Genomic DNA, 27,248 nt, shown 5'->3' on the forward strand with positions numbered 1-27,248 from the left:
GAGCTTCATCTAATCTCAGGAAAACAGATTTTCAGGCATTTGGGTGCTCACTGCTTCACCCTAAACAGATATCAACCTTCAGGTTTCGGGGCAGCATGTTGCTGCTGGCAAACAGATGTACATGCTGCTGTCATTGCTATGTACTGCCCTGCTCCGTGTCCTGACAGGTCCTCGTCCCCACATTCAGATGCCTGTTAAATTACAGCCAGGATTCAACCAGCCCAGCAAACATTTATGCCTGAGACCAAGGCCAGAGACTGTCTTCCATGCTGCTAATATTGGTTTAGCACATTGTAACAGGTAAAAAACTTGCAACATTGACAAACAGAGAGGGCTGGACACTGAGGTTGACCAAAGCTCCCTGAAGTGCACACATCCTTCTCTTGAGCAGCCTGAAATGCAAACTGCCTGTGACAGTCCCAAGCTCCCTGTTAGCATCAGAGAGGATGGGGAGGGTTTTTTTTCTCTGTGTTACACTATACACTCAGTCCAGAAGGATGAGTCAATAAAGATGATGTGACCTCTACACAATTGCTTCAGGATGTATGAAATTCAGCTAGGAGCTCCATTCCCCACAGCAAGGGATGATATTGCTATGAATATCCTCTCCTATGAGGACAGGCTGAGTGCGTTGGGTCTGTTCAGCCTGGAGAAGAGAAGGCTCTGGAGAGACCTTATAGCCCCTTCCAGGACCTAAAGGAGCTACAGGAGAGCTGGGGAGGGACTCTTTTTCAGGGACTGTAGCGATCGGACAAGGGGTAACAGTTTTAAACTGAAAGAGGGTACATTTAGATTAGATATTAGGAAGAAATTCTTTACTGTGAGGGTGGAGAGGCACTGGCCCAGGTTGTCCAGAGAAGTTGCGGATGCCCCATCCCTGGAGGTGTTCAAGGCCGGGCTGGAGCGGCTTGGAGCAACCTGGGCTGGTGGGAGGTGTCCCTGCCCAGGGGGACAGGGGGTTGGACTAGATGGTCTTTAAGGTCCCTTCCAACCCAAACCATTCTATGATTCTGTGATTCTATGACTCAGGTGGCCCTGGAGGGGGTTTGCAAGGGTCTGTCTCCATCTTCCCAGCAACAGCAGATACAAACGTGAGCCAAGCCAGGGGGAAAAAAGGGAAAAGCCAAACTGTTTATGAAGGGAAATATTAGCTGAAGCACATAATCACATAGCAAGGAGATAAGGAGGCAAGCTTCTTCCCAGCCCTGTGGTCATGCAACAAGCAGGCTGGGCAGCCACTAATGACAGCTATTAAATGATAGATGCTCTAAAGCTTTGGAGGATCCAGTTTATGATGTCCTGGCTGTGCTACCAGCAACCTGAACTTGCAAGAGAAGGACCCTCTCATGCAGTAGTTCTGTCCTGCAACAACCAGCAAGCACAGCTAAGCTCCATGAAAGGTGCACCATAATCAAAGCCATCCTTCCCCAAAAACTTATGTGAGGGAGCCTGCTTGGCAAAGTATGGCTTGAAAAGCCTGATAACACACCTGAGCTCCACACTGGTACCTTGAAAATGTTATAACGAGAGTAAACGTCCTGCACTGTAGAAGAAGGAACAACTGCCTGTAAACTGAACAGAGAGTCACACTCAAAGGGAAGCAAATTCCCTCTAAAAGTGAAGTATGGGTTTTCCCATCTGAAACATATGGCTCTGGCATGGTGCTGGTGTCCTCGGTGCTGGCTGGTATTTCCTCAGGGACAGCAGCTTTGGAGCCCCAGTGGCACTTGTTATTTGTTGTTCCTGTTTATTACAAAGCACTGTTATTATTTACAAAATACACTTTTTATGGACTGTTACTGCATCCAAGTGCAATAACTGGTCTACACTCAAATCCCTAGGAGAACTGTTGAAAGAGAAGCAATTCAGCCACATATTAATATGACAAGGATTTCCCCAGGTTTAAGGGAATAGAAAATACGTTTTGTACAAGTGAAATAGCTCTTTCTTGCAGTATAAAACTGCTCTTTTCCAATGACAGCAATGAAAGGATATTGCTTCTGTCACTGATGCCACTGGAAATGTATTGCCCCTCTCCAAGAAACCAATGAAAGGACATGGCTGGTTTATTCTCTAAATGAGGCTACTGAGAAATACGCTGCTCCCAGCATTAGCCCAGGCACGCTGCTACTGCCATGTCCCCAGCCTGAAGGGAGGGCAGAGGCACCAAGTCAGCAGTTTTGTGCCAAATGGCAAAACCGTACCTGGAGAAAATCAAACCATAGTTTGAGAACTAAGCAGAAGAAATAAAGCTGTCCAAATGTCAGATGGAGATGAATCCTTAGCTTCTCTCGCTGAGGACAAAGCAGGGCTCAGCTTCTGTACAGTGCAACCAGGATCTGGCCCCTTCTCCTTCAGCAGCTCTGCACCTTGTATGAAATGAGCTTAAACCCTGGGGAAGGCTAATCAACGCTTAACCTGTGGCAGGGAGCCTGGTCGTTAGGAAAGCTGCCAGCCCCTCTTCCTTTTACTGCTAAGTTTAATGGTCTGAAGATTTTAAGTTTTGAAAGTAAAATCACAAAATGGCTCTCAAACCAAGATGATCTGTCACTCGAATGTATGCACTGAAGTGAGCATGGAGAAATTACTGTTTCAGCAAAAGTACAAATTTCCTCCAGTGAAAGGCTGAAGTTGAGTCGATGTTTGTGGTTCTACTTTCATGCCTGTCAATCTGCGTATCTGGCAAGTTCATCCTCCCAGGTGACACCTCCCAGTTGGAAGATAGACAGAAAAAAAGTCAATTGTTGGTTTTAACATGGGAGTTCATCAAATCCTGAAACATGCAGAGACTGATGGAATAACATCATCTGGGCTTTGGCACTGGTACCCAGCATCTCCACAGGGTTCAGAGCACTCCCTGCTCCAGGACACACCGGCCCAAGGCCCAGGATGATGATGGCTTTTACTGAGCTGAATTCTGGATCAAATTAGCAAAAAATGCAGCAAAAGAGGATTTGCATCAGTGCGAGTGAAAAAAATGAGAGCACATGTAAGTCAGGCGTGACCAATACTGGCACTGGAGCGAAGCATCTCTCGGGCTGGGATCTGACAGAGCCCCCTCTCCAGCACCCTGGCAGTGGTCTCCTACCATCGGATATTTATTAGTTGTGTCAGGAATTAGTGAGAGTTCACTGACTGAATAATAATGTGCCAAAGGCAGTTTTTCGACTTTGCTAATGTAATTAAAGAAAGCAGGGGCGAAAAGCCTTGCACTGGGGAAGGAACCAGGGTTTCCGACGTTGTTGGTCACTTTATTGCAAGGACGAGATGTGAAATGTGGAGGGGAGAGGGTGAAGATGGCCATGAGGACCTGAGCAGTGATGAGGATCATGCAGTTACTCCCAGCTGTGATGGGAGCGTTGCTCTTTCAGAGAAAGACAAGGGGAAAACAGAAGAGCTGCCCTTGCGACTCAGGAGCTGGACCCACCTCCAGGTTCAGGTTTTATGCTGCTGTTTTTAACTTTCATCAAGGCTGGCCCTTGCTTTATTGTTGGTGCTTCTCCTCTTGCTTAGCCAAATCTTGCAGTTTTGGGGCACATTTTGTGAATAGCTGGAAACAGCTTTGTGGCAACATTTTTTAAATGCTGCTCTGGTGATCAAACACAACCAGCAATGTCACTGCATCAGGTCTGAGCACATTTTTCAAGCCCCACAAGAAGCGAGACCACATGGGCTCTGCGATAAAAGCCAAGATGCTGTTTTTAAAACAGGGATGGAAGAAGCTTTGGGTGATTTTAAATTAAATGAATGCCTGGACAACAGGGCGCTGCTCCCCCCACTGCCTCCGCTGCCAAGTTCCTCTTCTAAATCGCAAGGCTGCCTTCTGACAAACAACCCTTGGCGTCAACAGGACAGGGCTCCTGGCCACTGTGACCATGAAAACGCCCATCAGGAAACCGGCTGTGTGGGAGGGGGTGGGAAAGGCTGCACAGTCTGGGACCGGCTCAGACCCTCATCTCCTTGGCCAGCCCTGAACATTTTTAGTGTCAGTCACAGCGTTGGCCACCCAACCCCAAACTGCCTTGGGCAGATGTCTTCTCCATTTACGTCTCCTCAAAGAGGTGCTGCAGGGGCCATGATGTGACACTGCCTGCAACCCGGGAACAGTGGGCATGTCCCCACTGTCCAGTGACCCCTGTAATGTCCTCAGACATTGCTCTCCAGCATCCCCAACAGCTGCTGGTGCCACAAGTCCTTTAGTGCATTGGAAGGTGATATTTGGCAGAGTGCCTTCGCCAGGCGATTATTTCAATTGTGATTTCTTGGCGAGGGGCGGGACAGGAGGGATCCAAGACCTTGCAGGCGACTGCTGTGGGTGCAGACTGGCCATGCGCACTGATGGATGTGACGCTTGCTCAGCTCACAGCATCTTTTGGCCCTAACAACGCAGCACTCAGGCTACAGAGCAAAACAAAGAGATGCAAGAGGAGCGGCTCTGTCCTGAGTCATGGCAACAGCTCCATGGGTGCCTGGTCATCAGAGACCCCATCAGGCAGCACTCCAAAACCGCCTCACACAGTAGTGATGGCAGCAGGGAAGGGGAGACTTACACAGTATTTTTAATAGCAGGTCAGTAATTATTAGGCAGCCACGACCCCTCTATTTACTACCACCATGGAGATGATAGCAAAGGTACCCAGGCAGCTTGGGTGTACACCCTCTTGGTGCTATTTTTATCTGTGTTACTAATTACACATTACCTATATGTCACCAGGCTGATCGATATTAGTCTGAGGAATCAATATGGACATGGATGACGGTGCTGTTTGCCATTCAGAGCCTGCACAAGCTGGAAAAAACAAGGCACCATCGATCCCAAAGGTGGGCTGAGACACAGGGTGGGACGGGAGGCACAACGGGGGCAGTGACCATACGCTGCCTTCTTAAATAACACTGTGACACAGGCACTGGGACAGCCTCCCACTAGTCCCGCAGCACTCCCTTGGGAATGGCACGGTCCATTTTAATCTGGGTTGATTTTTAGTTCTTGGGACGCAATGCATTTAAAAGATCCACACTGATCTGAAAATGAACAATTCTTCCTTTTTGTGTGTTCTTACCTGATGATCAGTGTCTTAAGTAATTACAGGCTACTTCAAAAAGACAAAGATCTGCATTTTATTTTGCTGCTTAACTAACCAAAAGCTGAGGCCATCTCTGTAATGTCACCATGCTTCTGCCAGCAAGAGGGAACTTGGCTGCAGAATGCAATCAAATGTTGCAGGAAGAAGCTCTTGGGACCTCCATGAAACTTGGAATTAAAGTGCAGTGAAGTAAGGAGTTTCTGCCTGTCTTGCTGGAGTCTTACAATTGTTCTGATTCTGTCGTAGTGATGCTGGGAAATTGCTCTTTGAAACCAAAAGAGCCTTAGAAAGGCACAGGCAGGTCAGGATCATTTGCCCTCAGCACTGTGTTTGTCTTGAGCAGCAAGTTGATGGTGGTAGGATCAGACAGAGAGCAGCGTGGGGTGAAAGCAAAACTCTCCCCAAAGGCATTGCTCACGCTTGCCTGTGCCTGTGCCGAGGTGCAAAACTCTGCAGCCTCCTCCTGTCAGGCCACTTCACAGGCATGTCTTGGGGACCAGGGAAAGGATCAGCAACCGTGGGGCAGCTGGGGGTGCAGCCAGTTACGAACCACCGATGGGTCGGCCACCACTCACCAGCAAAGCAAGAGCCCTGTGCCTGAAAAGCACATGGTGAAAAACTTCCATAAAGCAACACAATCCTGGTTTTTATTGAGGATTTTAGGGTAGCCAAAGGAGCTGTGGAGGGAGGCTGCAAGTCCCTGCTTCCCACCTACGAAGACTTGTTGCTCTTCCTAAGCAGCAGATGCAATTCTCTTTGGTGCCAGAGCCCAGTCGCCAGCAGCTTAATCCAACAGCAGACCCATAATCCTTCCCTTAGTCCCACAAGACCCCAAAGGAGAAAGCTGCCTGGATTTGCTGTTTGATGGGATTTACTCAGCCTCGGCTCAAATCTCAGTGTCTACCAGTTGTGAGCCTCACTCCCCTGGAAAGGCCATTCCCGTGGGAGCACCGATGCTCCTGGGCCAGGGAGCAGACACGGTCCATGCTGGAAACCCAGCAGAGGCTGCTTTGGCTCTTGGCACCCCTTGGCCTTCAGGACACTCCTCTAATGCAGTGACGTTGCTGGGCACTCTGTGGGCTGTGTTTGACAGCTCAGAGTGGGGCCTCAGGGCTCCCCGGGGCATCACCGATGGCTGCCCGTGAGCAAAGCCAGTGCCTGAGATTCTGTAATGGCCCCATGCTCCTTCCAGCAGCTTTGCCACTGGCAATCGCTTAAAAACTGGTCTAAGAGCTTTGCAGAGATAAACAGTAATGTCCAGCTGTAAACCTCAGGCTCCCTGGCACAGCAGGAAGCCATCAGAGAAGTTGTACAGGCACAGCCAGCCCCGGAGAACATCCCCTGCCCTCCCCTTACAGCCCTGCATGGCAGGAGACATTTCTCCCCGGAATTAACTCCTATTTTTGAAATGCCAGGACAGAGACATTTGCTGAAAGACGACTGTGGCAGGATTTCAGCTGTGCACCCATTTGCACTCCCTGTCCCTTGTGTTAGCCCCTGGGCCCCCCTCCATCAGCAGTGACGGGCTGCAGCTTGGGGCTGGGGCCTGCCCCACTGATCCACACATAAATGGGGCCAGCTCAGCTACTCCAGCCTCTCTGGAGGTGCTGCTGTGCAGGTTTGGGAGGAGGAATTACAGCAGAAATTTAGTGTTAGTGAGCTGGCACCAGGCTTAGGGAGTGAGCCCCATCTCTAATGTCTCAGGGGCAGCTTTGACTTGGCTTGTAGGGTATGAGAGCTGAGGAAATGTTCTGTGTTTTATCCTTCTTCCTCTCCCTGTTGCTCTGTTGCTCATTTAGTCTTTCATTAGGGATCATCCTCTTGCTGTTTGTGTGGATGTGTTTGAGGTTTTTTTTTTTCTAAGGGGTGGATGCCAGGCATCAGGATTCATATGTTCAACGTATGGTGGCAATTAGCCCAGCTCTGAACCCTGAGAGCATGTCTGCATCTGCAATTAATGCTCCGCTCTATCTGCATGAGGTCCCTATCTTTCCTGTGGAAAAGACACAACTTATATCTCTAGAAAATAGCAGGAAAGTGTTAAAGACAGCTTGAGCCTAACTGCCCCTTGCTGTGGGGCTGCTCTCTGGATTGGTTCTTGTATGGTTCAGCTTGGCCTCTGCACCTGGATTTATGCGAGTGTGGCTCGGGGCATCTGTCTGATACGGTGCAGAGCCTGTGGGGACTGATTCTGGCTCTGCTGGTGCCTCTGCTCATGCACTTTATGGCATGGTGCACGCACCTGGTGCTTTATTCAGAAATTAGATTGCCTGATTCAGTGGTTTATAGTATTAAGCTTATTCACTCATGCCTTTGATGCTCTGCAAAATGCCTTGGGGTGTTTTTTGTGGGATGGGAAAATGGGAGCAAAACTTGGATTTCAGGGGAAAAATATCAGGACAGGTAGAGGGAAGGTGGCTGTGGGACCTTCTGTGCTTCAGGGAAACCTGGGGTTTGGGAGAATCATAGTCTCCTCCTGCTGCTCTGTCAGCATCTTGTGGTGGTTTTATAGGGGTTCCCTTGGCAGAGCTGCTCCCTCACTGGAAAGCTGCTCTACCAAACCTCACCAACTTGTTCAGCTTTCCTTCCCTTCTATATAAATTCATCTACCCTAAACCTCCCACTTTTCTCTCTGAAATAATGTGATTTTTGGGGAGGAGTTTTGCTGTCAACCAGCTGCTTGCTGGGCTGCAGCTGACTTTTAATGAAGAGCTTCCTCCTGGTGGGGAGGAACAGGGAGAAAAATTACATGGGGGGGGGCAGCATTTCTGAATCCAAATACATTAAACCATTTAATTCTGTTGACTCAGGGCTGCCTGGCTTTGAATAGGAATTAATCCACAGCAAACCAAAATTAAAAAGCGCAATACAAAATGCTTAGCAAGGCATCACTAGGGTTTAAAGCAGCCCATTAGCTTGCTCAAACGTACCCAGTAAATTTTCATTTGTCAATAATGCTTAGAGCCTACAGTTTATTTACAGCCTGTTCAATATTACCAAAAACCCTCAGAGCGCCTCATTTGTATTTATCTGCCACAGCCCGCTCCCTTTCCAGGGACTCTTCCTAATCCCTTGCTTTGCACCCGATTGTCTCTTGTTGCAGAGCCAGATGCAGGCGGTGTGTGCCACCCCCTTGAACAAAGATAATGCCAGGTTACACCTTTCTATCCCATTTCTCTCCTGCATGGGAGGCCACCCTGAGCCACCTCCCAGTGACCCATGCCATCCCTGGGCTGGGGCTGAGACAGGCTGGCATGGGGCTCCTCTGTCCTGTACCCAGGGGACCCGTTGTTTGCAGCCACCAGCCAACATAGAGGGGTGACAGGAATTCCCAAATTGTGGCCTTCTAGGGATGCATTGGTCACTAGTGATGGGGCACAGGCACGAGTGGCCGCCTTTATGGACCCACAGCACAGCTGAGCTGGAGCAGCCGTGTGCAAGGCCCCTCCATCTGTTCCCAAATCGGCTCCCACGGGATGAGCCCTAGCAAGGAGAGCATGTAACAGGATTTCCCCCAAAAGCTGCTTGAATGCTGCTTGATAGATAACGAAGCCTGGCTGGCCCTGAGGATTTCTCCAAGGAAAGGAGTTTATTCTTGGGCACAGACACAAACAGGCAGTTTAATCTCCTGTTGTGGCTCGTGTCCAGTTGGGGTTGTTTGGTCCAACACAACTTCCCAGACACACGGCTCCCTGCCGTGGAGACAGATCTCGGGTGGAGTTTGTCCCTGCACAGGGACAGCAGCATGAGGATGGACCTTTCCCAGCTTGCCTGCCTTTTCCCCTCTGTGTTAGCACTAAGCAATTACAATGGAAATATAAGCAAATCTAGCATCAGGTGGACTGCCTGGGGGGGGCCAGGGGGAGATGCAGGACAGGTTGGGCAACAGCCTGTCTCGGGCGTAAAGCTCAGAGAGGGAAATCCCTCCAGAGACTTAACAGCAAAGATGGCCCAAATGGGACTGCAAACTTCACAAAAGGCATCTACTAGACCCCAGGAGGTGCGGCAGCACCCTGCCAGCAGGCAGCCTGGTCTCCACCGCTCACTGCAACCCCCTGCCCTGCACAAGAATCACTGAATTGCAGAATAGCAGGGGTTGGAAGGGACCTTCAGAGATCATCTAGTCCAACACCCCTGGCCAAAGCGGGTTCACCTAGAGCAGGTTGGACAGGAATGCATCCAGGCGGGCCTTGAATATCTCCAGAGAAGGAGATTCCACAACCCCTCTGGGCAGCCTATTCCAGTGCTCTGTCCCCTCAAAGTAAAGAAGTTTTTCCTTATGTTCAGAACCTGAGCAGAGGGCAACAAGTGGGACCTGCAGACTGTGCTGTCTGCCACAGACCTGTATATTTGGGTAGAGGGGATTTTCAGTACATTTTATAAGGATGGATGCAGGAGGCAATTGCTAAAGCCAAGGGCCACTTGCTTTTCTCCCAGCATTGGTCAGGGTTTGCAAGCTCCTCTTGCTGCCAGGATGCTGTGAATGGCCAGGCAGCACCATAGGGAAACCCCATCTCTCCACCCCAATGAGCAAAGTCCCCATCACTTGCCTGCCGCTGTCTGCATGTAGCCAGCCAGGGTGCAGACTCGCCTCTCGCAGGGTCCGCCGGGCAGCAGGACAGCAACGATGGCCAGCAGCGAGCTGAGGGCCAGCAGGACACAGCCACCCGCACACAGCACGGCGCTCGTCTGAAAGGACACACAGGGCTGTAAGCAAAGTGGTCCCCTACCACTGTCCCCGTGACACCTCCCCACGAATTCCCCCTTGAAGTGAGAAGTGGGACCCCATCAGCAGCTTCTCCCACCCCTTCCCTTCTACCTTCTGCTGCTTAAATTCACTGTTAAGTCTTGAGCCCACGGTTCACCCATCACCTGGTCCCAGGGGTTATTAGAATTTGGGCTATGGCGATAATAGTGAAGGTATTACATGCATGAAGGGCTACATCACTAATACAAGTGCCATTAGATGCTTGTGACGCATATCAGTACCTCCACTGAGAGCTGAATTGTATCTCGTGACAGTGCCCATCCCTGCAAGCCTGGCAATTAGAATGTATTTTGCCAATCACACTCCACAGCGGGGAACCCCCTGCTGCAAAGGTTTCACTGCAGCCACCCTCTAGCCCAGCTCACCTCCTGCAGCCCCACTGGCCTTTCCCTGCAGCAGCCATGTCTTTGATTTAGCCTCTTTTGCAACAAAACGGGGTCGTTTGGGGCTGTTACTCAAACCCAGCTCACACTGTGGGATGATGCTTTGGCATGCTGGTGGATGTGAGAGGACCCAGTGGGCAGCGTTTTCCCTGGGGACTGGCACAGTGCAGAGGGGCAGTGAAAGGGGACCAACCTGTCCTCCCGTCATCACCTGGGCGAGGTGGAAGCAGTTTTGCTATTTAATATTCTGGCCATAAGATGCAAACTACATCAGCATCTAAAACTGGGAAAAGTGCTAATTTATGGTAAAAAAACTCATTCATGGGTACGGGCACCCGATTGCTGCACTGTTGTTGTCTCTGTTCCCATTGCAGGTGGCATTTCTACCTCTGCCAACGGGATGGCACTGGCAGCGAGGTGTTCCCCGTACCAGCAGGGACACGTGGCAGCCCAGCCAGGGGCATGGTATGGCCAGGGATGGTTGAGGGGATCCATGATGGGTGCCTCTTCCTCCAGCACCCAGATCCTGGCAGCCTTCAAACAGCACGAGGGCACCTCAGTCCCAGCATTGCAGCAGCCACGTCAAGTCCTGTCATTTCACAGCATTTCACGGCAAACTCTGTGGAACGCTCCTGGCTTTGGTGAGTCACCCTGCAGTAACGTCAGTGTCTTGGCTCCCTAAAGTAGTACAGCTGTAAGACAGGTCTCAGCCTGATTTTCCTAATAACCTGTGCAGGAGCTGCCATAAGGAGCTCAGGTCCCACCTCCACCTACTCTTGCTCAGCTTGCTCACCATGCTGAGGTGTTCTGGTTAGAAATGCACAATTTTCCTATTTTACTTTTCCCCCTATATTTGAGCTTTTGGACAACCGTGGTTACTATAGGAACAAACCCAATATGTGTTTTCATTTGCTCCCCCTCACCAAAGAGGTTACAAATCCGAAGTAAATAATCTGCTAAATGCAAGTTATGCTGCAGGAACCACAGGCAGGCTGAATGGGGGCAGAGGAATTGGATTTACCCTGTGATAGCTATGGTGGGTCCAAGCAGCTAAAAACCTCCAGCATGAGCAGTGCTGCCCCACGGGTCTGGCACTGCCCCACATCTATCTGCTTTATTTACTGCTGAGCTGGTTTTTGGCAGCTGGACTGGCCGGTGCTATGGTGGCAGAGCCGCTGCCTGCAGGGTCCTGCTGGGGAGCTGCCACCATTCCAAAAAGGGACAGGAGTGCTGGCAAGGGACGGGCCAGGGGAGCACGGGCAGCGCCCCGACACCCTGGTGTGAGCATTTTCCCCAGTGGTGTGCAGTGGTTAGAAATCAGCATCTTATTTATAGCCTGTTTATACACTGCACAAGCAATGCAAATGCTGTCCCGGCAATAAATTAATTCCTGACATGTAATGTAAAAGGCACGGCCGTGCAAACAGCTACCAAGAGAAATGCAGAGGCTGTTTTGGCAGGGACCATGGCAGCAGGGGTATCTGCTCCTCTCCGGTGCCTTCCAAGCCACTGAGACCCAAAGAGACAAGTGCTGTTTCAGGGCAAAAGAGATGCGGTTGGGACACCCCTGACGAGGACCAGCCCCTTGTCCCATCCATACCCCAAAAGGGATCCATGATATTTGGGGTGGAGTCGGGGACACCATCGTGCAGATGCCCTCCCAGTGCAGAGCCCTGCGCGGAGAGCAGTCGTAGCCCTGCTCCCCACTGCTCCCAGGGCAGCAGCGTGGCAAGGAAATACAGATGCATTAAAAAAAAGAAAAGAAGGATTACTCTGCCCGGCGTCTGAATTTCACCTTCCACCCAGCAACATGCAAAACCATCCTCCTTTGCGAGGACCATTAATTATTTAGAGCGATGAATTTTTCAGCAGAAAGGGGTCTTGTGAAGCAGGCTTGTTCCTCTCTTGTGTGAAGCATATTATTTTTAATGATGTAGGTTCTTAATTATGGTAGCAAAATCCCCTAAAAACTCACAGCTCTTGCTGGAAACAACCTATGAGCCACTCAGGCTGCTAATCCCCGCAGAAAGGTGTAAAGATGTTTTTCAGGACATAGCGCCAAGAAAAAAGGCACAAACAGGATAGGTGCAGGTGAGCATTATGCTGAAAGAAGAGCTGGGTCTGATTCAGGTCCTGCCATCAGGTTTCATACAGGCGACAGCAAGACTGCAGGGTTTCACTGTGCCTTGATGTGCACAGGGGTGGCCAAAAAAAGACCAGATCCAACCAGGCCTTGGCAAAGGGAACTAAGGTCTCATTTTGAATAAATGTGTTAAAATTCTTGTGGGCAAGAGGCGTAGGTAAATGGTGAGGTTTGTTTTTTGCCACATGGGTGAAGGATGCTGAGCCACTGAATGGCTGCCAGGCAGCTCTGGGGACAGAAGGGGTAATGTAGCCGAGCGGTTTTGCCATGAGGCACAAGGGATGGCAGTGGCACAGCTGCCCCAAAAGAGGTGACAACAGGGAAAGGCACAGGGTGCTTCAGGGCAGATTGCAAGAGATCCTGCTGCAAACTGGCGGTCTTAGTCTGGCTCCTACGTTATGCTGTTACACCATGGCCAGAGCTGCTTGAATACAAGGGGTGAACTTCTTTCCCTAAGGCATTGGCATTACCTGCCAAAACACTGGATATGCTCTTGTAAACCAAAAATTTTGCTTTTGTTGTAACCTTTCCAGGGCCTTGGCTGGAAATTATCCCAAGTGCTCCTTGCCCTGTACCGGAATGGCACCTGCAGATCCAAAAGCCACTTCTAAAGGGAAATAATGAGCCTGAAGTTTGAAGAAGTCCATGGAGCAAAGGTACCAAACAGTAGCAGCTAAAACCCCTCTCCTTCCAGCTGCGCAGCACCTCCCTCTCTCCTCCCTGTTTGTGCCTGTTACATCTTGAGCGGAAAGGAGAGGATGCAGGAAACAGGATGCAAAGGCCAAAACCCAAAAATAGACGGGGGAAAACAAACGGGATGCATTGAGGCCGTCTGTGAAAGCCCAGCTCAGGCAGGGGCAGGAAAAAGCCCATTCATCACAGCAGAGAGCACAGCTCCCACCATGAAAGCGGCCAGGGAGAAGCGGGACCTCGCTGCCCGGTGGGCTGCCTCTCCCCAGGCATCACAGATGCATCCATGCCAGGGGAGACCCTCCCCGGGAGCCCAGGGCTGTGAGCTACCTGGCCTCTGCCATGCTGGGAAAAGACATAAAACCATGTCAGATTTTCTGCTCCCACTCCCAGGGAGATTAATTGTTTATCCCCAAACAAATTAATAGTCCCCTGGTGGGACTGTAAATATGCCTTTATGTAGCATAATAAATTCTGATTAACAACAATCCCCTACCCATTATTTTAATATTTTACAGGTCTGACACGCACCATGGCTATGCCATTCACTAAGCAATAAATCTGCTGAAGATGCTGTTTCATTCACCAAAAAAAGATCAAAATTAAAATGTCACACAATGACCATCCTGGGAAGAACCACTTAATAACCCTAATGAAAATTTAAAGAAAAAGTTAACCCGTCTTCTGAAACTAGCATCCATGATCTTAACAGTTTAAAGAGAAAAGGCCAAAGGGAGAAAAAAATTGTGTGGTCCAATTAGTTGGCGCTGGGAAATGGTACCCGGTGTTTGGCTTTGCAGAGATAAACCAACTTGACAAAGCTCCTGCCATCATGTCCTGTGTGCTGGATCACACCACGCCACACTTTAGTTTATTAATGCAATTTATTAATTACAACTTGACCACCCCTGAGAGCTGCCATCCTGGATGGGCCCCGCAGTACCCGGAGCAGCAGGCTGAAGGCAAGGTTACAGACTGCTTCGGTATTTCAGCCTTGCTCAAATGCTTAAGCATCTTTGCAAATAGGGCCAGAAAATAAATACCCTAAATAATTAGGAAATAAAGCCATGGGCTGAGTGAGAAAAAGAAAGAGTGAAGGTCACAGTGCATCTGGCTTTCTATGGCTGTCTGTTGAGGCAGACAAGGTCTGAGAAACCCCAAACAAACTGGGGAAAAACTGGCTGTAAAAGCAACTGCAAGAGAAGAGGGGGCAAAATTAATCAAATCATTTTCTTTTTTTACATGCAGTCCCTTCCCATCAGAGCTCTGTGCAATTAAATATTCATTTAGGGAAGATGTTTTGGGGTTAAACCGGATGGCGCTGTGCCTGGAGAGGCAGAAACCAGACAGACACCAGTTTTTAACGTTCCTGAAAAAATAAATCAGTGCTGGATGGAGGTGCTGAGTGGGGACCTGGGGTTTGGGATTTGCAGCAGTGCTGGCAAGGACTGGGAGGCCACACCAGGGGCTGATGCTGAGAAGCGGATGCAGATGTTGGCAGCTGCATGGCTTGAGATGCCCCTGGCCAGGCTCCTAGTAGAGGAGGAGCAGTCACCACCGCCTGTTGGAGGGCAAATAAAAAGGGCTGGAAAGGATCAGTGCAAATACTCAGACTGATATCTATCTGTGGGTCAGCAGTGTTGCTGGAGCAGCAAAGCTGCCTCCTCTCCATCCCAGCGCCTGATGGGGTCTCTGCATGCTTCTGTGTCCCATGAGTCGCTGCCACCGGCACCACGTGGCCACCAGGTCCTCCGCTCCTCCCAAACCTTCCCGTGAGTTTTGCATCAGACCCTAAAACCCCCGCTTTCATCCACACCATGCTGGGCGAGGCTGCCCTGCACCCAAAACAGCAGTGCCTTGTCCTTGGGCAGAGGCGCAAGAGAAGATCTTGGTAAAAACCAGGAATATCCACCTGGGTGCAAGAGAGAGGCGCCTGTCCCTGCAGGAGACGCTGCGTGCTCAGGGGTGGGTGGATCGAGCCTCGCAGCTTGTTCGTATTTCCCCCACACAAGTCACAGAAACAAACATCCGCCATCTGGTCGGCATTAAAGCGACGGCCAGGAAGAGGATCCCACACATCCTCGTCTTCTCCTCCCCGGCAATTACCTTCTTTTCAGTGCCATCTGAGAGCTTTCTCCTTCCTATTTGATCTTCCCTCTCCGTCCTGCTCCCATGCAGATGCTATCCCCTGCCCAGCAGCGCTGGGAAGTGCCTGGTGTTATCCAATGGGAACGGTGGGAGCGGGTCCAACCTCCCCAAACCAGCCCGGCAGTAACGCAGAGCCCCAGGCATGATGCTGCCGGGGAGGTGGCTGATGTCCAAGAGTCGTCTGAGCCAGGGTGGTTTGTACTGGGACACAGGGACACAGAAGAGGCAACAAGGCTCCAGTCCCCATTTCTTCTCCTTCAAATGAGGGATCTGGTTGCTGGGGACCTGCCTGTGCCACAGCACACACAGCGGGGTACTCCTCCCCAGCCCAGATTTAGCTGCTCATGCACAAAATTCAGCATTTCCCCCCACCGACACAGCTCAGCCAGTCCTGGCCTTCTGGGTACCTTTCCCACTTTCAAGCTAATCAGAGTATTCAACACAAACACCAGAGGGGTTAACGCCCAAACCGATTCAAGAAAATAAAATGCCTTTTTTTAATTAGGGAGAAAATAAGAGACAGATAATATGTCTGATGAATTATGGCTGTCTTTCTTCCAGTGCCATTGCATCTGGGGATGGTGGAAAGCAGTTCCTAATGGCACTGCTTTATCTAAGAGGATGATGGATAATGGTGAAAGAGAAAAAAAAAAAGGGGAAAAGTAAGACATTAGCACATCAATGGTGTGCCTCTGACCTCCATCAAGGGATGCGAACCAACTTAATGAAATTTTAATTAGGCAGCAAGCAGTGTGCTGTCGCTGGGTACCAGATCAGACCTTCTTATCCGCACTCTGTTGTTATCCCGCTTTGGGATAAGCCCTTCCTGGCACTGGTGGCAAAGCTGGGCTCATCGTCCTGGGCCGGGTAACACCCCACAGGTCACAAAGCTCTCCCATCTGGCTTTTCCTTACAAAGCCAGTGGAGAGGAGCCTGAAGGGAGTGGGACTTGCAGCTTCAAGAGGATGGAGGGAATGTTCCACCATCAAAATGTCCCTGCCGTGTCCCCAGCACCCTGAGCCAGACTCTACTCTGGGCCCTATGGAGGCCAAATGCAATGTTCAGCCCCAAATGTCTCTGATGTGCCCAGGCAATGCCCTTCCCGAGGTGCAGGGCTCAGGACTCAGTGTTTGTCGAGCAGGTTTCTGGGCAGGCGACCCAGCATGAACCGGTCATCACTGTCACGAGAGGCCATGTCTCAGCTAAGTCCCGGCTGCTGCCCACCCCCCGGCCCCGCAGCCCAAGCAGCGACGCCACGGATAATACCCACCTCTCCACGCCTTTGTTTAAGCAAAGCAGCTTCTGTCTCCCATTGAGAGCAGAGTTGATGATAGAAATGAGCCCAAGAGCAGCCTGTCTGTATTTTCAATCAACTTGACCTCCCACACCCCCCCATAAGGTGGTCCTGTCTCAGCACCCATTTCAGCCCAGCTCAGTGGTGAACAGTTCTCTGGTCAGTGAGTCCTGGTTATGGTTTGCTACTCGGGCCTCGAAGCATGGAGCCAGAGCCCAGGAATTGTAGGTTTCCCCAACACCAGGTATTTTCTGTTCTGTTAATGTAGGTCAAAAAACTCTGGGTGGCTAATGAAAGGCGATAAAGTCTACTGCAAAGTAATATGCATAAAGGGGAAGATGGTGATTTCAAGAATTGCTGAGCACTTACACCTCTTGCCAAGGTCGGGTAAGTGCAATTAAAAATCAAACTGACTGGTAGACAGAGTAAGCCAGGAAGGATCTGCTCTCCTGGGAAGTTCTTAGGATGAGGAGCTAAAAGCTGATTTCCTGATAATCCCAAATTAACACACTGGCCTGATACACGGCCCCCCGAGGTACATCAGACTTTGCCCAAGAGCCAGTCTTGCCTGTGGCTCCCTGCTTGGGTCACGTCACAAGCTGGGAGCTCCCAAAACACTGAACTCTCCCTTGTGCCAGAGCCTGTGCTAAAAGAGGAGCGACGGATTTTCCAAATATCTTCCCCCCTGCATGAGCGCCCCACATGCTTTTTCACTAGGAACGGGGCTGCTCGTAGCTCTGCAAATCTGACCCCAATGGGCAAACCTCAGAGTACATTAGGAACCCCGTTGCTGAACTGACATGGTGAGAAACTGTCAACGAAGGTTTATGAAAACTTTCAGCGTTTTCTAATAAAAGGGTAAGCAGGTTTCCTCTGCATTTTCACTAGGCTGAATCTTCTCAAGCACTGCTATGGGTAAAAACCCAGGAAAGACCCACCCAGGGAAATCCTGGGGCTGTGAAAGCCTTCCCCCCCTGTCCTGAGTGGGTTATTTTGTGCTCTGCTCCAACGGGGCATCACTGGCTTCATAGGCAAATGGTCCATGTGGTTTTAACCTGAATAGCATGGGCTGATCAGCTTCTTTGTTATTTTAGATCACATGCTTGGCAAAGCTTGAAAATAATTGGAGACTATCTGGAAAAATAAAAATAGAAATTTGAAATGAAGCAGCACTAGCATCTGAAGTGCAGCATTGAGACAGGAACCCATGAGCCAAATGCTCCCACTGAAAGAGAAAATAAATGAGCTCAGGATAAAGCACTATTTTGCACGCACACATATGCACACAGGGATCTGGCACTAAAAAAAGAAAAGTAGAGAGATGCAATGAAGCAGCTAAGAGCTGAAAAGCTCACCTGTTTTTCCCAGCTCTACCAGTTGGCCTCCGAAAACCAATCCCCTCTCCCCATGGTGCCCGCACCCCCTTGGGATGTCCTTCTCCGGCCCTGACAGCTCCAGGTCCTCCCACAATGGATCCTCCTTTCCATTAATTGACCGTGGAACAGCCCTGCTTATAAATTGGCTGTGGCCCCTGGGCAATATCGCCATCACCATCCTCTCTCCTCACCTGGCTCCAGCCAGACCCTCTCCAGTTTCCATCAGCTCCTGCGAGGTCTCAGCCTGCATGAGACAGCCTGGCCACAACATCTCCAGGAGTCAGGGATATTTTATTACACTCCACCCCATCAAATCACCATCGTGATGCTGAGCACGGTGCAAAGCCCCAGCAGCCTGAGCACTGACAGGGTTAAATTAAAGGTACCCATGATATTAGAGATCTGCAAAGTAATTATGAAAGCAAGCACAAAAAAGCCAGCAACTCTAAGCAGACATGAAGGCCCTCTTAAGAGAAGAAAGGCATGTTAATTAACCTCTAGACATGATTCAAAGCATCATTTGTACCATGATTAACATAATCCCCCAAGTGCAAACACACAACTGGCATTAACGATCATTTGCAGGGCTGAACGCTCCCCCACCCCTTCATCAAATCTGCACACTTGAACGAGGAAACATTTGAAACGCGGTATGGGAAACAAAAAGAACAACATTCCCTGGGGATGGACATCCCAGCTGCGGGCTGCTCCCACCCCCTGTGCACTGCGGGTGGGCATCCTCCCCAGGTGTGCTCTCAGCATCCTCCCTGGGTATGCCGTCAGCATCCTCCCCAGATGTGCTCTCAGCATCTTCCCTGGGTATGCCATCAGTATCCTTCCCAGATGTGCTCTTAGCATCCTCCCAGGGTATGCTGTCAGTATCCTCTCCAGATGTGCTCTCAGCAGCCCCCCAGATGTTGGCTTTTGCTTCCTTTGCCCCCACAGCCACAGCTTCACGCCCTTCTCGCCAGCCTCTGCCACTTCAGCACAAAGCTGGTGGCTGTTATCAAAAGCTCCTACATTCCCATCCACGTTAGGCTCTTGGCTTTCATTTAAAGAAGGAGCTGCCTGCAAGATGGCTTGAAAGGTTGGAAATGAATGTCACAAGTTCTGAAAGAGAAGAAAAAAGAGCCACAACTTCCTCGTCTCTCCAAAAACGGAGAATCTCCTGCTTGAACTTGCGGATGGGGCTCACAGTGCTCAGCTCGCCCCGTCCTGAGCACCGAAGCACGCGGCTTCAGAGGGCTGCTCATGCAAGAAAGCCAAAGCTGCCGCCTGCCTTAGCAAAGCTGCCAGGGATATTTTATTATATTCCACCCCATCAAATAACCATCACAACAGGTATTCTCATCCTCATCGTGGCAGAAAGCTGGTAAAGGAGCACTTCCCCCTGCAAGAGACTGCACTGTTTGTTGTTCATGAATTATTTGGGTGGTATTAATAAAGGAGACAAGGATGTGTCACCAAAATCCCCTGTAAACTCCAGTCGGTACCGTGATATTACTCATTCCTACCACAGCCCAAGCTCGGGAGCTCAGAGGCTTTGCGTTATGTTATACTCTGGATCTAAAATGCTTTCAGAGGCTATTAGATGGCTGAGGTTGTGTGTAGCTGAAGCTTGTTCAAATGAGTCACTGCTGAGCTTCATTCTTATCTTTAAAGTTTGTTATTACTTGAAAGTGTTATCTGCATTACGTTTGCAAAAACATCTGAACAAAGGCCAACTTATGGAAACGACAGCATTTTTGCACGTTTTTATGTAAATACGAAGGACTTTACGCAGACAGTTCTTTTCTTTGCAATTCCCAATGTTTTTCTTTAATGACATTTTAAGGACCGTGATGGGATTTAAGCAATCGTACGCAGACCTGGCATCCTCAGAGAGATAACAGCGCAGCTTCACGGCAGGCTGAGAAATTCAACTACTGACACCCATTGTGCTGGGCTCAACCACAACCTCTCAGGAATTTAGCCCTCATATTGGGGATTTCTGCAACACACTGACCTGGAGCAAGTCAAAGCACATGTGTTTTGAGCAGTGGTCGTGAAATCACACTCGCAACCTCAGGGTAAGAAGTTCAGAATAAAAGGAAAGAAAAGGAGAAGAAGAAGAAAGGGCAGGGACAAGCAGGCGGCAGGATGCCGGGGCCAGGCTTTGTGTGATCCCCGCGCACACCCAGCAGGGACGGACAGCTCTTTGTCACCCCAGGACACTGCAACAAACCCAGGCCCCACAGGGCAAGCGGGGAGGCCCTGGCCTCCTTCCTCCCAAAACCTGGCAAGGGCATCACCCCAGGCTGAACCCAGGGGAACAGCCACAGTCCCCACGTCCAGGCTCCCTTTCTGGATCCGCGGGTCCCAGGGACAGCAGTTTCAGCCACCTCCCTGCTCCTCTCCTGCTTAGCAAACTCAGCCGGCAAGCGATGGATGCTCAATGCCCTGCCAGGGATCCCCAAACCTCTCCCGTTTCTCCCTTGACTCCTCAGATGCCCATGCAGGAGCTCGCCCAGGCAGGTCGGAGGGATTTGAGGTGACAGGGTGGTCAGGTCAGACTTGCGGCACTGCCAGGGCCATGGCCGGGATGTGCACTGCAGCCACGCTCAGGTTGTGCTGACCGCCACACTGGCATGAAGGCACCCGGGAGGTTTCCATGCAGCACCCCAAGCGTGGCCAAGCATCCCAAAGAGGGATGTGGCCCCACAGGGACAACGGGACACACTGAGGGGATGCTCAGGGGCAGGACACGGGGGGATGCAGGGAATGAAAGAGGTGCTTGAGAGCAGCATGGGGGGATGCAGGGGATGCCCAGGATGCTCAGGGCACGAGAGGGATGCTGGGGCAGGTCTGCAGACAGGATGAAGGGATGCCGGGGAGCCTGGGTCAGAAGAGGGGATGCTGGGGTGATGACAGGAGGATCTGAAGGAGGTGAGGAGAACAGAGATGCTGATCGCTTGCTGCCTGGGACAGGTCTGGGGCGATGTGGGAGGGATGATGGGGGGGGTGCCAGGGAGCCCGAGGCACGTCGGGGGGATGCCAGGGAGTGCAAGACAGACAGGGAGGGATGCCGGGGAGGTGATGGGGGACACCGGGGAGCCGGGGGATGGGCAGGAGTGATGCCGGGCAGGTGACGGGGGGATGCCGGGGAGCTGGGGGCATGTCGAGGGGATGCCGGGGAACCCAGGGGAGGCTGGGGGGGGGGGACCGCGGTGGGGAGGCGCTCACCTGCCAGGAGCCGGAGGGGATGTCTCCGAAGCCGCCGGGGCCGGCGGAGCCGTGGCAGCCGCGGGGCGGCCCGGAGCAGCGCCAGAGCAAGCCGAAACCGGCGGCGGCTCGGCCGGGAGGCAGCAGCCAGGCCGGGGAGAGGAAAGCGGCGGCGCAGGCGGCCAAGAGGCCGGCGGAGAGCAGCGCCCAGAAGCAACCGACGCCGCTGCACATGGTGCGCCGGCGGGGCAGGGAGCCCGCGCCCCGCGCCGCCCCCGCGCCCGCCACCGGCACCGGCACCGACAGCATCGGCGCCGCCGCAGCGCGGCCGCGCAGCCGCCGCGGCGCGGGGCGGCCGGCGGGGCCGGGCGCGGGGCCGGCAGCGCTGCCCGCGCCCCCTGCGCGCTGCCTGCGCGCTGCCTGCGCGCCGCCTCCCCCCCCCCCCCCCCCCCCGCCACACCACCCCTCCGCCCCACCGCGGGGCGCGGCTGAGGCCGGGCGCGGTTGCGACACCCGCGGCGGGCGGGGGGCTCACCTGCGCGCGCGTTTTGGGGGCTTTTACGCCGTTTTCCCTAACCGGCTGCAGGCTGCGGAGCAATTAAATATCAATATTTTTAACACACACACACACACAAACACACAGGTGGGCGCAGCCGGAGATGTGGCGGCTCCGCGGGTGCAGCTTTCCCGGGCAGGGACACGCGTGGGGGCTGTGGGTTTGCGGGGAATGTCTCGCAGCCCGGGTGTCACCGGGCGGGGGGGGATTTTCAAAGGTACGAAAAGCCCCGGGACGCGCGCCGGGGTCCAGGGCCCCTCTCCGGAACATTTCCTACTGGGGGTCTGCTCGCTCGAGCAATATTAATTTTGCCCTTTAATCCTTTAATTTCTCCAAAGAGCGTTAAAGGCAGGGTGGAGAGCGCGGCAGAACGGCTGCCCGGGAATTTGGGCTTATACTTCAGGTATAAAAGCTGCGCCTCCCAGGGCAGATGAATTTTTATAACAGTCGTTCTGAAACTTCATGCGTCAGCCAGGTTTTATTCCTGTTAAACCTCCCGGTCGCTTTGCAGCATTCATTGATATCTTATGTTCCTGCCTGGCAGATCTCACGGGGTTTCGTCCATCTCCAGCAGCTCGGCTGTCCCCCCCAGCCCGCGTACCCGCGTCCACCAGCCGCAAGCCAAAAGAGGCAAGTCCTTTATTAAACATAGCAAAAAATTCATTTATCCCGCCCGAATGCCCTCAGGCGGGTTTCAGGCACTTACTGCCGACACCGCTGAAACAGAGTTCAAGGTGATGGGCAGCTTTTGGTCCAAAAAAAAAGAGCTTTCCCTTCAGATCTGGGGTGCGCCGGTGGGTGTTTCGATCGCAGCCCGTCGGGCTCAGAGGCCGCCGGAGCGGGGCTCCCCCCGCTAACAGCGCTGCGCTCCGGCAGCTCAGAACCCGGGGGTTTGGCACCCCCTCCTGGTGGGCGCCCGGACTGCCGGGCAGGGGGGGCTGAGCTCCCCGGGGCTGCCCGGGGAAGAAAGCGATGGGCAAATAATTTACCCTTTACAGCTGAATTCACGGACAAAACGTCCGCGATGAAATGCCGCAGTTATGTCTGGGGGAAGCGTTTGAGCTTCGGGGTGGCGGTGGTCTTTTTTCTTGCATTTAAAAATGTTGGGCTTGGTGTCCTGTAACTTGCAGGCAAGTTTTGAAGGGACAAAATCACACTGACTTGTTTTTCCCCACTATCCCTGGGTTGCAGAAATACTGAGTGTCACGTGCTGCATCTCTTCTTATACTCTTTGAGACATTTAGAAAAAAAAAAAGGGGGGGGGAGCATAAAGGGAAAAACAGTGGTTTTAAACTGGATTTTTTTTTAACTTGGTTTTATTTATGACACCATAAAAGGCCAAGAATTTGGGAAAAACACTGTGAATTGGAGAAAGGTCATCTGAGGTGAGTCTCACACAATTCTGGCGATACCACCTGGATAGAGAAGGAAGGGACAATCCCATTTTTTGTCAGTAAACCAGAATAATTCCAGAGTGGTCCAAAAGCTCTGCAAAAAAGGCTGCGAGGAATAGCTTGCAGCCAGGTCAGGGCAGGGGAAAAGCTGCAGAAACTGCTGTGAGAGCTTTTCTGTGTCCCATGTCTATGCTCCTGCTCAACACTCTGTCCCTGGAGCTCAGATGCCCAGAGATTGTCAGCAGCAGGTCCCCGATGCAGCTCTTTCTGCTGGGCGTGAGGCTTTTTCTTTTTTTTCCCCCATTTTGTTCTGTATTACACTTCAGGGTTCAGGTTTTTACCCACTAAGAGTCAGACAGGTCCCCCTCCCCCAACCACTGGGCACAGAGGAACAAACCTTCCTCCTTGGACATGTGGCTCAGGGGAAGGCGACATGGAGGGATTGTAATGTTTTAATAAAATAATATTTTGGGGTTTTTTTGTTTTTGGGGTTTTTTTGCCAGGCTGGGACGTGGGAGAATTCCCTTCTTTGAAATCCTCAGCACAGTTGAGGAGCCAGTACCAACCCTCCTGTTCCCATTAAGGCTAATGGACTGAGGTCAGCCACATCCAAATCTGCAATGAATTTTACGTGCGCATGCAGCCACTTGTTTTCCTATTAAAAAAAAAAAAAAGAGAGAGAGAGAAAAATACAAGTATGTAATTGAAGCTGCTGCAATTGCAGTTTTGGAGCACCCCTACTGTAACTGTATCAGTTTTGTCTTCTCAATTTTACAGCTTGCCCAGCATCCTGTTGTGCACCGTTATGTGTGTGCGCTGCATCTTTCCCACTCTCCCCCACCATTAATTCTTGGATTCTTGGTGATTAGAACTTGTATTGCTTATTTTGCAAGTTCGTCTAAGACATCTAATTATTTATTTCAAATAGTATTCTATAATTTTTTAACAATGCTAATGGCAATGTGTAGAATATATGATTTTTAAGCTTGTAGTGTGTTTCTGTACAAAAGCATCTATGACTCCTTATATATTTTGGACATTATTATTGGTTCCAGAGTAAGATCTAGGCTGTTAAAGCCCCTAGTCACATAGTTTTTATTCTTTGTATTCCCAAAGTAGCGAAAAGTCTATGTATAAGATAGAATCCCAACATTGTGTAAATACATGTAAATAAATGAATAGACTGTCCCAAGGATGTGAGAAATGGCAATGGCCTGTAACATGTTTTGTTACATTTATGTTTTCCTGAATGCTGTAATTGAGCAGAGCAGTTCCCTGTGATTAATTATCTGAGTCAAAGATGCCAAACTATCAACAATCTTGTTCTGCTTTATTAATTCTGTCCAAACAAGAGCATCCCATTTAGATCTTTTAAAATATTAAAGTTTGTTTATTTTTCTAGCTGTGCAGAGGGAAAAATCACCAGGCAGTGAGGCTTCTTTTTTTCTTTGAATGTTTTAATTTAAGGAGGTGTCCCCCGGCTTCTCTGATGTTGGCCAATCTATGTCCTGAAGTCATATTTCAACTGATTGCTTAGATAATTAATCTGTCACGTTCTGTTAAAAACTCCAGAACCTGACGTTACTCGTGCTTCCAGTTCAGATCTCCAGGGCCCAAGGCTGAGTGACTAACTGTGGATCGGAGCTTCAGCTCTTCTGCACATTCCCCAAAAGGGGAGAACATTTCAGTCCAGGAAATGCAATTCATGCCAAACATACTTGTAGCTTGAGGTTTCATCAATTACCTAGAATGTGATGCAAAGATAATTGAATTATCCCAAAGACTTTGACAGGTTGGATGAGGTTTCTGGAAAAGGAGCTGCTGTTTGAAAATTAATTGCAATGGAGAAGGTCTTCCTCATTGACTGTGACGGGGGATGCCTACAATTTACCCACCCCAGAATCACACTGCCAGCTGGACAGGTTTCTGTCAGCATCGCCTTATGGACAGTAGCTGTTGTCACTGTGCAGCTGGTAGCGCAGCCTCGGGAGACTGCCTGTCCCAGCGTGAAAGCATCCACTCTACTTGAAGCAGATACGCATAGCTGAACAAACCCGTTAGAAAACATGCCTGCTTCTACCACCGCTCAGCCAGAGGAGCAGCATCGGTCAGGATCTATGGGCTTGGCAGAAGAAAAAAGATCAGTGTGTAAGGTCAGAAAGACGGTCCAGAACACAGGCTCCCTTGGGAATTTCACCACAAACTGGCTCAGCCAACCTGGCAGACCAGGACACAGAAATTGAAATCTAAAGCCTGATCTGCAAAACAGACCCTTCAACCGCACACAGCTACATGGAAATAAAGAGAAATGTGTGTGCAGTCTACTGGAGAATCAGTGGTATGAGGGCTGTCTTTATACTCCCAGTTATGCATGTTTGTAGAGGACTGAGCACAAGGTTTTTTGACAGAAGATGTTAATTCAGTGTTCCCTGAGTCACACCCTTCTTTCAAATTCGCTCACCTTTTGAATATTTCAGTCTGTTACCAGCCTCTTAGGTTATGTGCCAATTAAATAATTCCATTAATCATGCAAAAAACATATATAATAGTTCATTATCCTCAAACCAGCCGCTGGGCATGTGTACAAAAATGTATTCAAGAGCATCAGCTAACAAAAATAATATCAAAAGAGAAAATGCAGTTGCTATAGGGTGTTGATCAGCTGCAACATCCTGCCCAAGAGACGGCTTCATCCCAGCCCTGAAAAGATCCCCATATACCTTTTATGCAATTTACAATTTATGAGTCTTAATTACTGAGTGTTTGCAAAGAGCTTTGGAACACTTGGATGAAAGATGTTGCAGAAATCTATGTAATGATTATTAATTACATAATTTTCTCGTGGCTCAAGCACCGCCAGCAGGAACAGTTACATTGCAGAGGGATGACACTGCATCAATCCATCATTATATGGGGACGTAAGAGGAAGAACTGCAGCTACCTCCTGCGGTCCCTGCACCACCTGCAGGGCTTGTTTTGGGACTCTCATGGTGTTTTGCAGACTGGGCCCCATGGGACAAGGTCCTGGGGGTCAAGCCCAGAAATGTTGTGGCTTAAAAGACCTTGAAGTGGAATTGGGCTGAGTTGCATGTTTAGAAAGCCAATTCCTGTCCAGTATGGAGCGCCAAAGCCCACAAGAGAGCAGACATGATTTGTGTTTCTTCCATGCTCATCGTCGCTGGAGTTTGTTGCTCTCAGCTGGCTCTCCAGCATTCGCGGCAATTTCCAAGGCGTGAGGTTGTATGGTTTGCTGCACGGCTCAGGTGTAGCTGTGTGATTTTGGGACAGCTGCTTCCTGGCGCCGTGCCTCAGTTTCCTCATACATAAACCAGAATTTATAATAATAGCCTTTATTAAGTGTTTGTAAAGCATCCTTTGTAGCTGAGAAAAGAGAAGATTTGCCTCGGGAGGATAATTAAGAGGATTTTTGTGGCAGGATTCGGGGCACAGACAGAACTGACGTGTGAGATGCTCCAGCACCCATGCAGCGTCCCCACATCCCGACCGGCGCCATGCTGCCCGGCAGGGTTTTCTGGTTACACCGCACCAGTAACCGGGTAGTTTGCGATGGAGTGACAGCGCTGCGGGAAGCAGTGCCACATCTCTGCCACCACACGAACACACCCACCAGTGCCACCACGTACCCCAAGCACAAGGGGGGCTTTTGCCTGCAGGGACTGGGGCCTTGCTCAGAGAGGGACTCGCGGCTTGCGGCTGCCTCCATTGGAACTACAAAGCCCACACACCCCATGCCAGTGCTCAGACAGCAGTGAGGTCTGTGGCCAATGGGGACATTTTGGGCCCACATCTCTGAGTTCTCCAGGATGCTTCACACAGCACCTCGGCTCTCACCGGCCCTGCAATGCCGCTCCCTCCTGTTCCTCGCTCGCTGTCGCCTGTCCTCAGGGCAGGCTGTCACCCTTCGCCCATGGGACGTGCCCAAATTGCCGCGGAGCGTCCCCAAAACGCCTCCTCTAGGCCCTCCTACCCTCATCCAAGATGGCCGACCGCGCCTCACTCCGCCCGGTGTGCTAGCCCTGATCAAAGATGGCCATAACCCCGCCAACCCCAACCCCACCCCCCTCCCCCCTCCGCCGTGGACCCCCGTGAGCTTCTTGCCCTCATCCAAGATGGCCGCCTTGACTCGCGGATTGGCTGGCCTGCCAGGGCGGCCATGTTGAGTGAAGCGGGGGCCGTGGCCGTATCCCGTC

At 51.0% G+C, this 27,248-nt stretch overlaps 1 protein-coding gene across 1 annotated transcript in view; it reads right to left on the reverse strand.

The window, feature by feature from the left end:
- Positions 1-21,396, reverse strand: part of LHFPL7 (LHFPL tetraspan subfamily member 7) — a gene marked incomplete at its 5' end in the record, with an annotated part of 64,820 nt that extends 43,424 nt beyond the window's left edge. Inside the window, 2 exons of the mRNA XM_082493189.1 lie at positions 9,635-9,773; positions 21,109-21,396. Coding sequence (XP_082349315.1) covers positions 9,635-9,773; positions 21,109-21,396 — 427 coding nt within the window. The remainder of the gene's footprint in view (positions 1-9,634; positions 9,774-21,108) is intronic.
- Positions 21,397-27,248: the final 5,852 nt, after the last annotated feature.

The sequence above is a fragment of the Vanellus vanellus genome, assembly GCF_965231255.1.
Source record: "Vanellus vanellus genome assembly, chromosome: 19".
Classification (NCBI taxonomy): Eukaryota; Metazoa; Chordata; class Aves; order Charadriiformes; family Charadriidae; genus Vanellus; species Vanellus vanellus.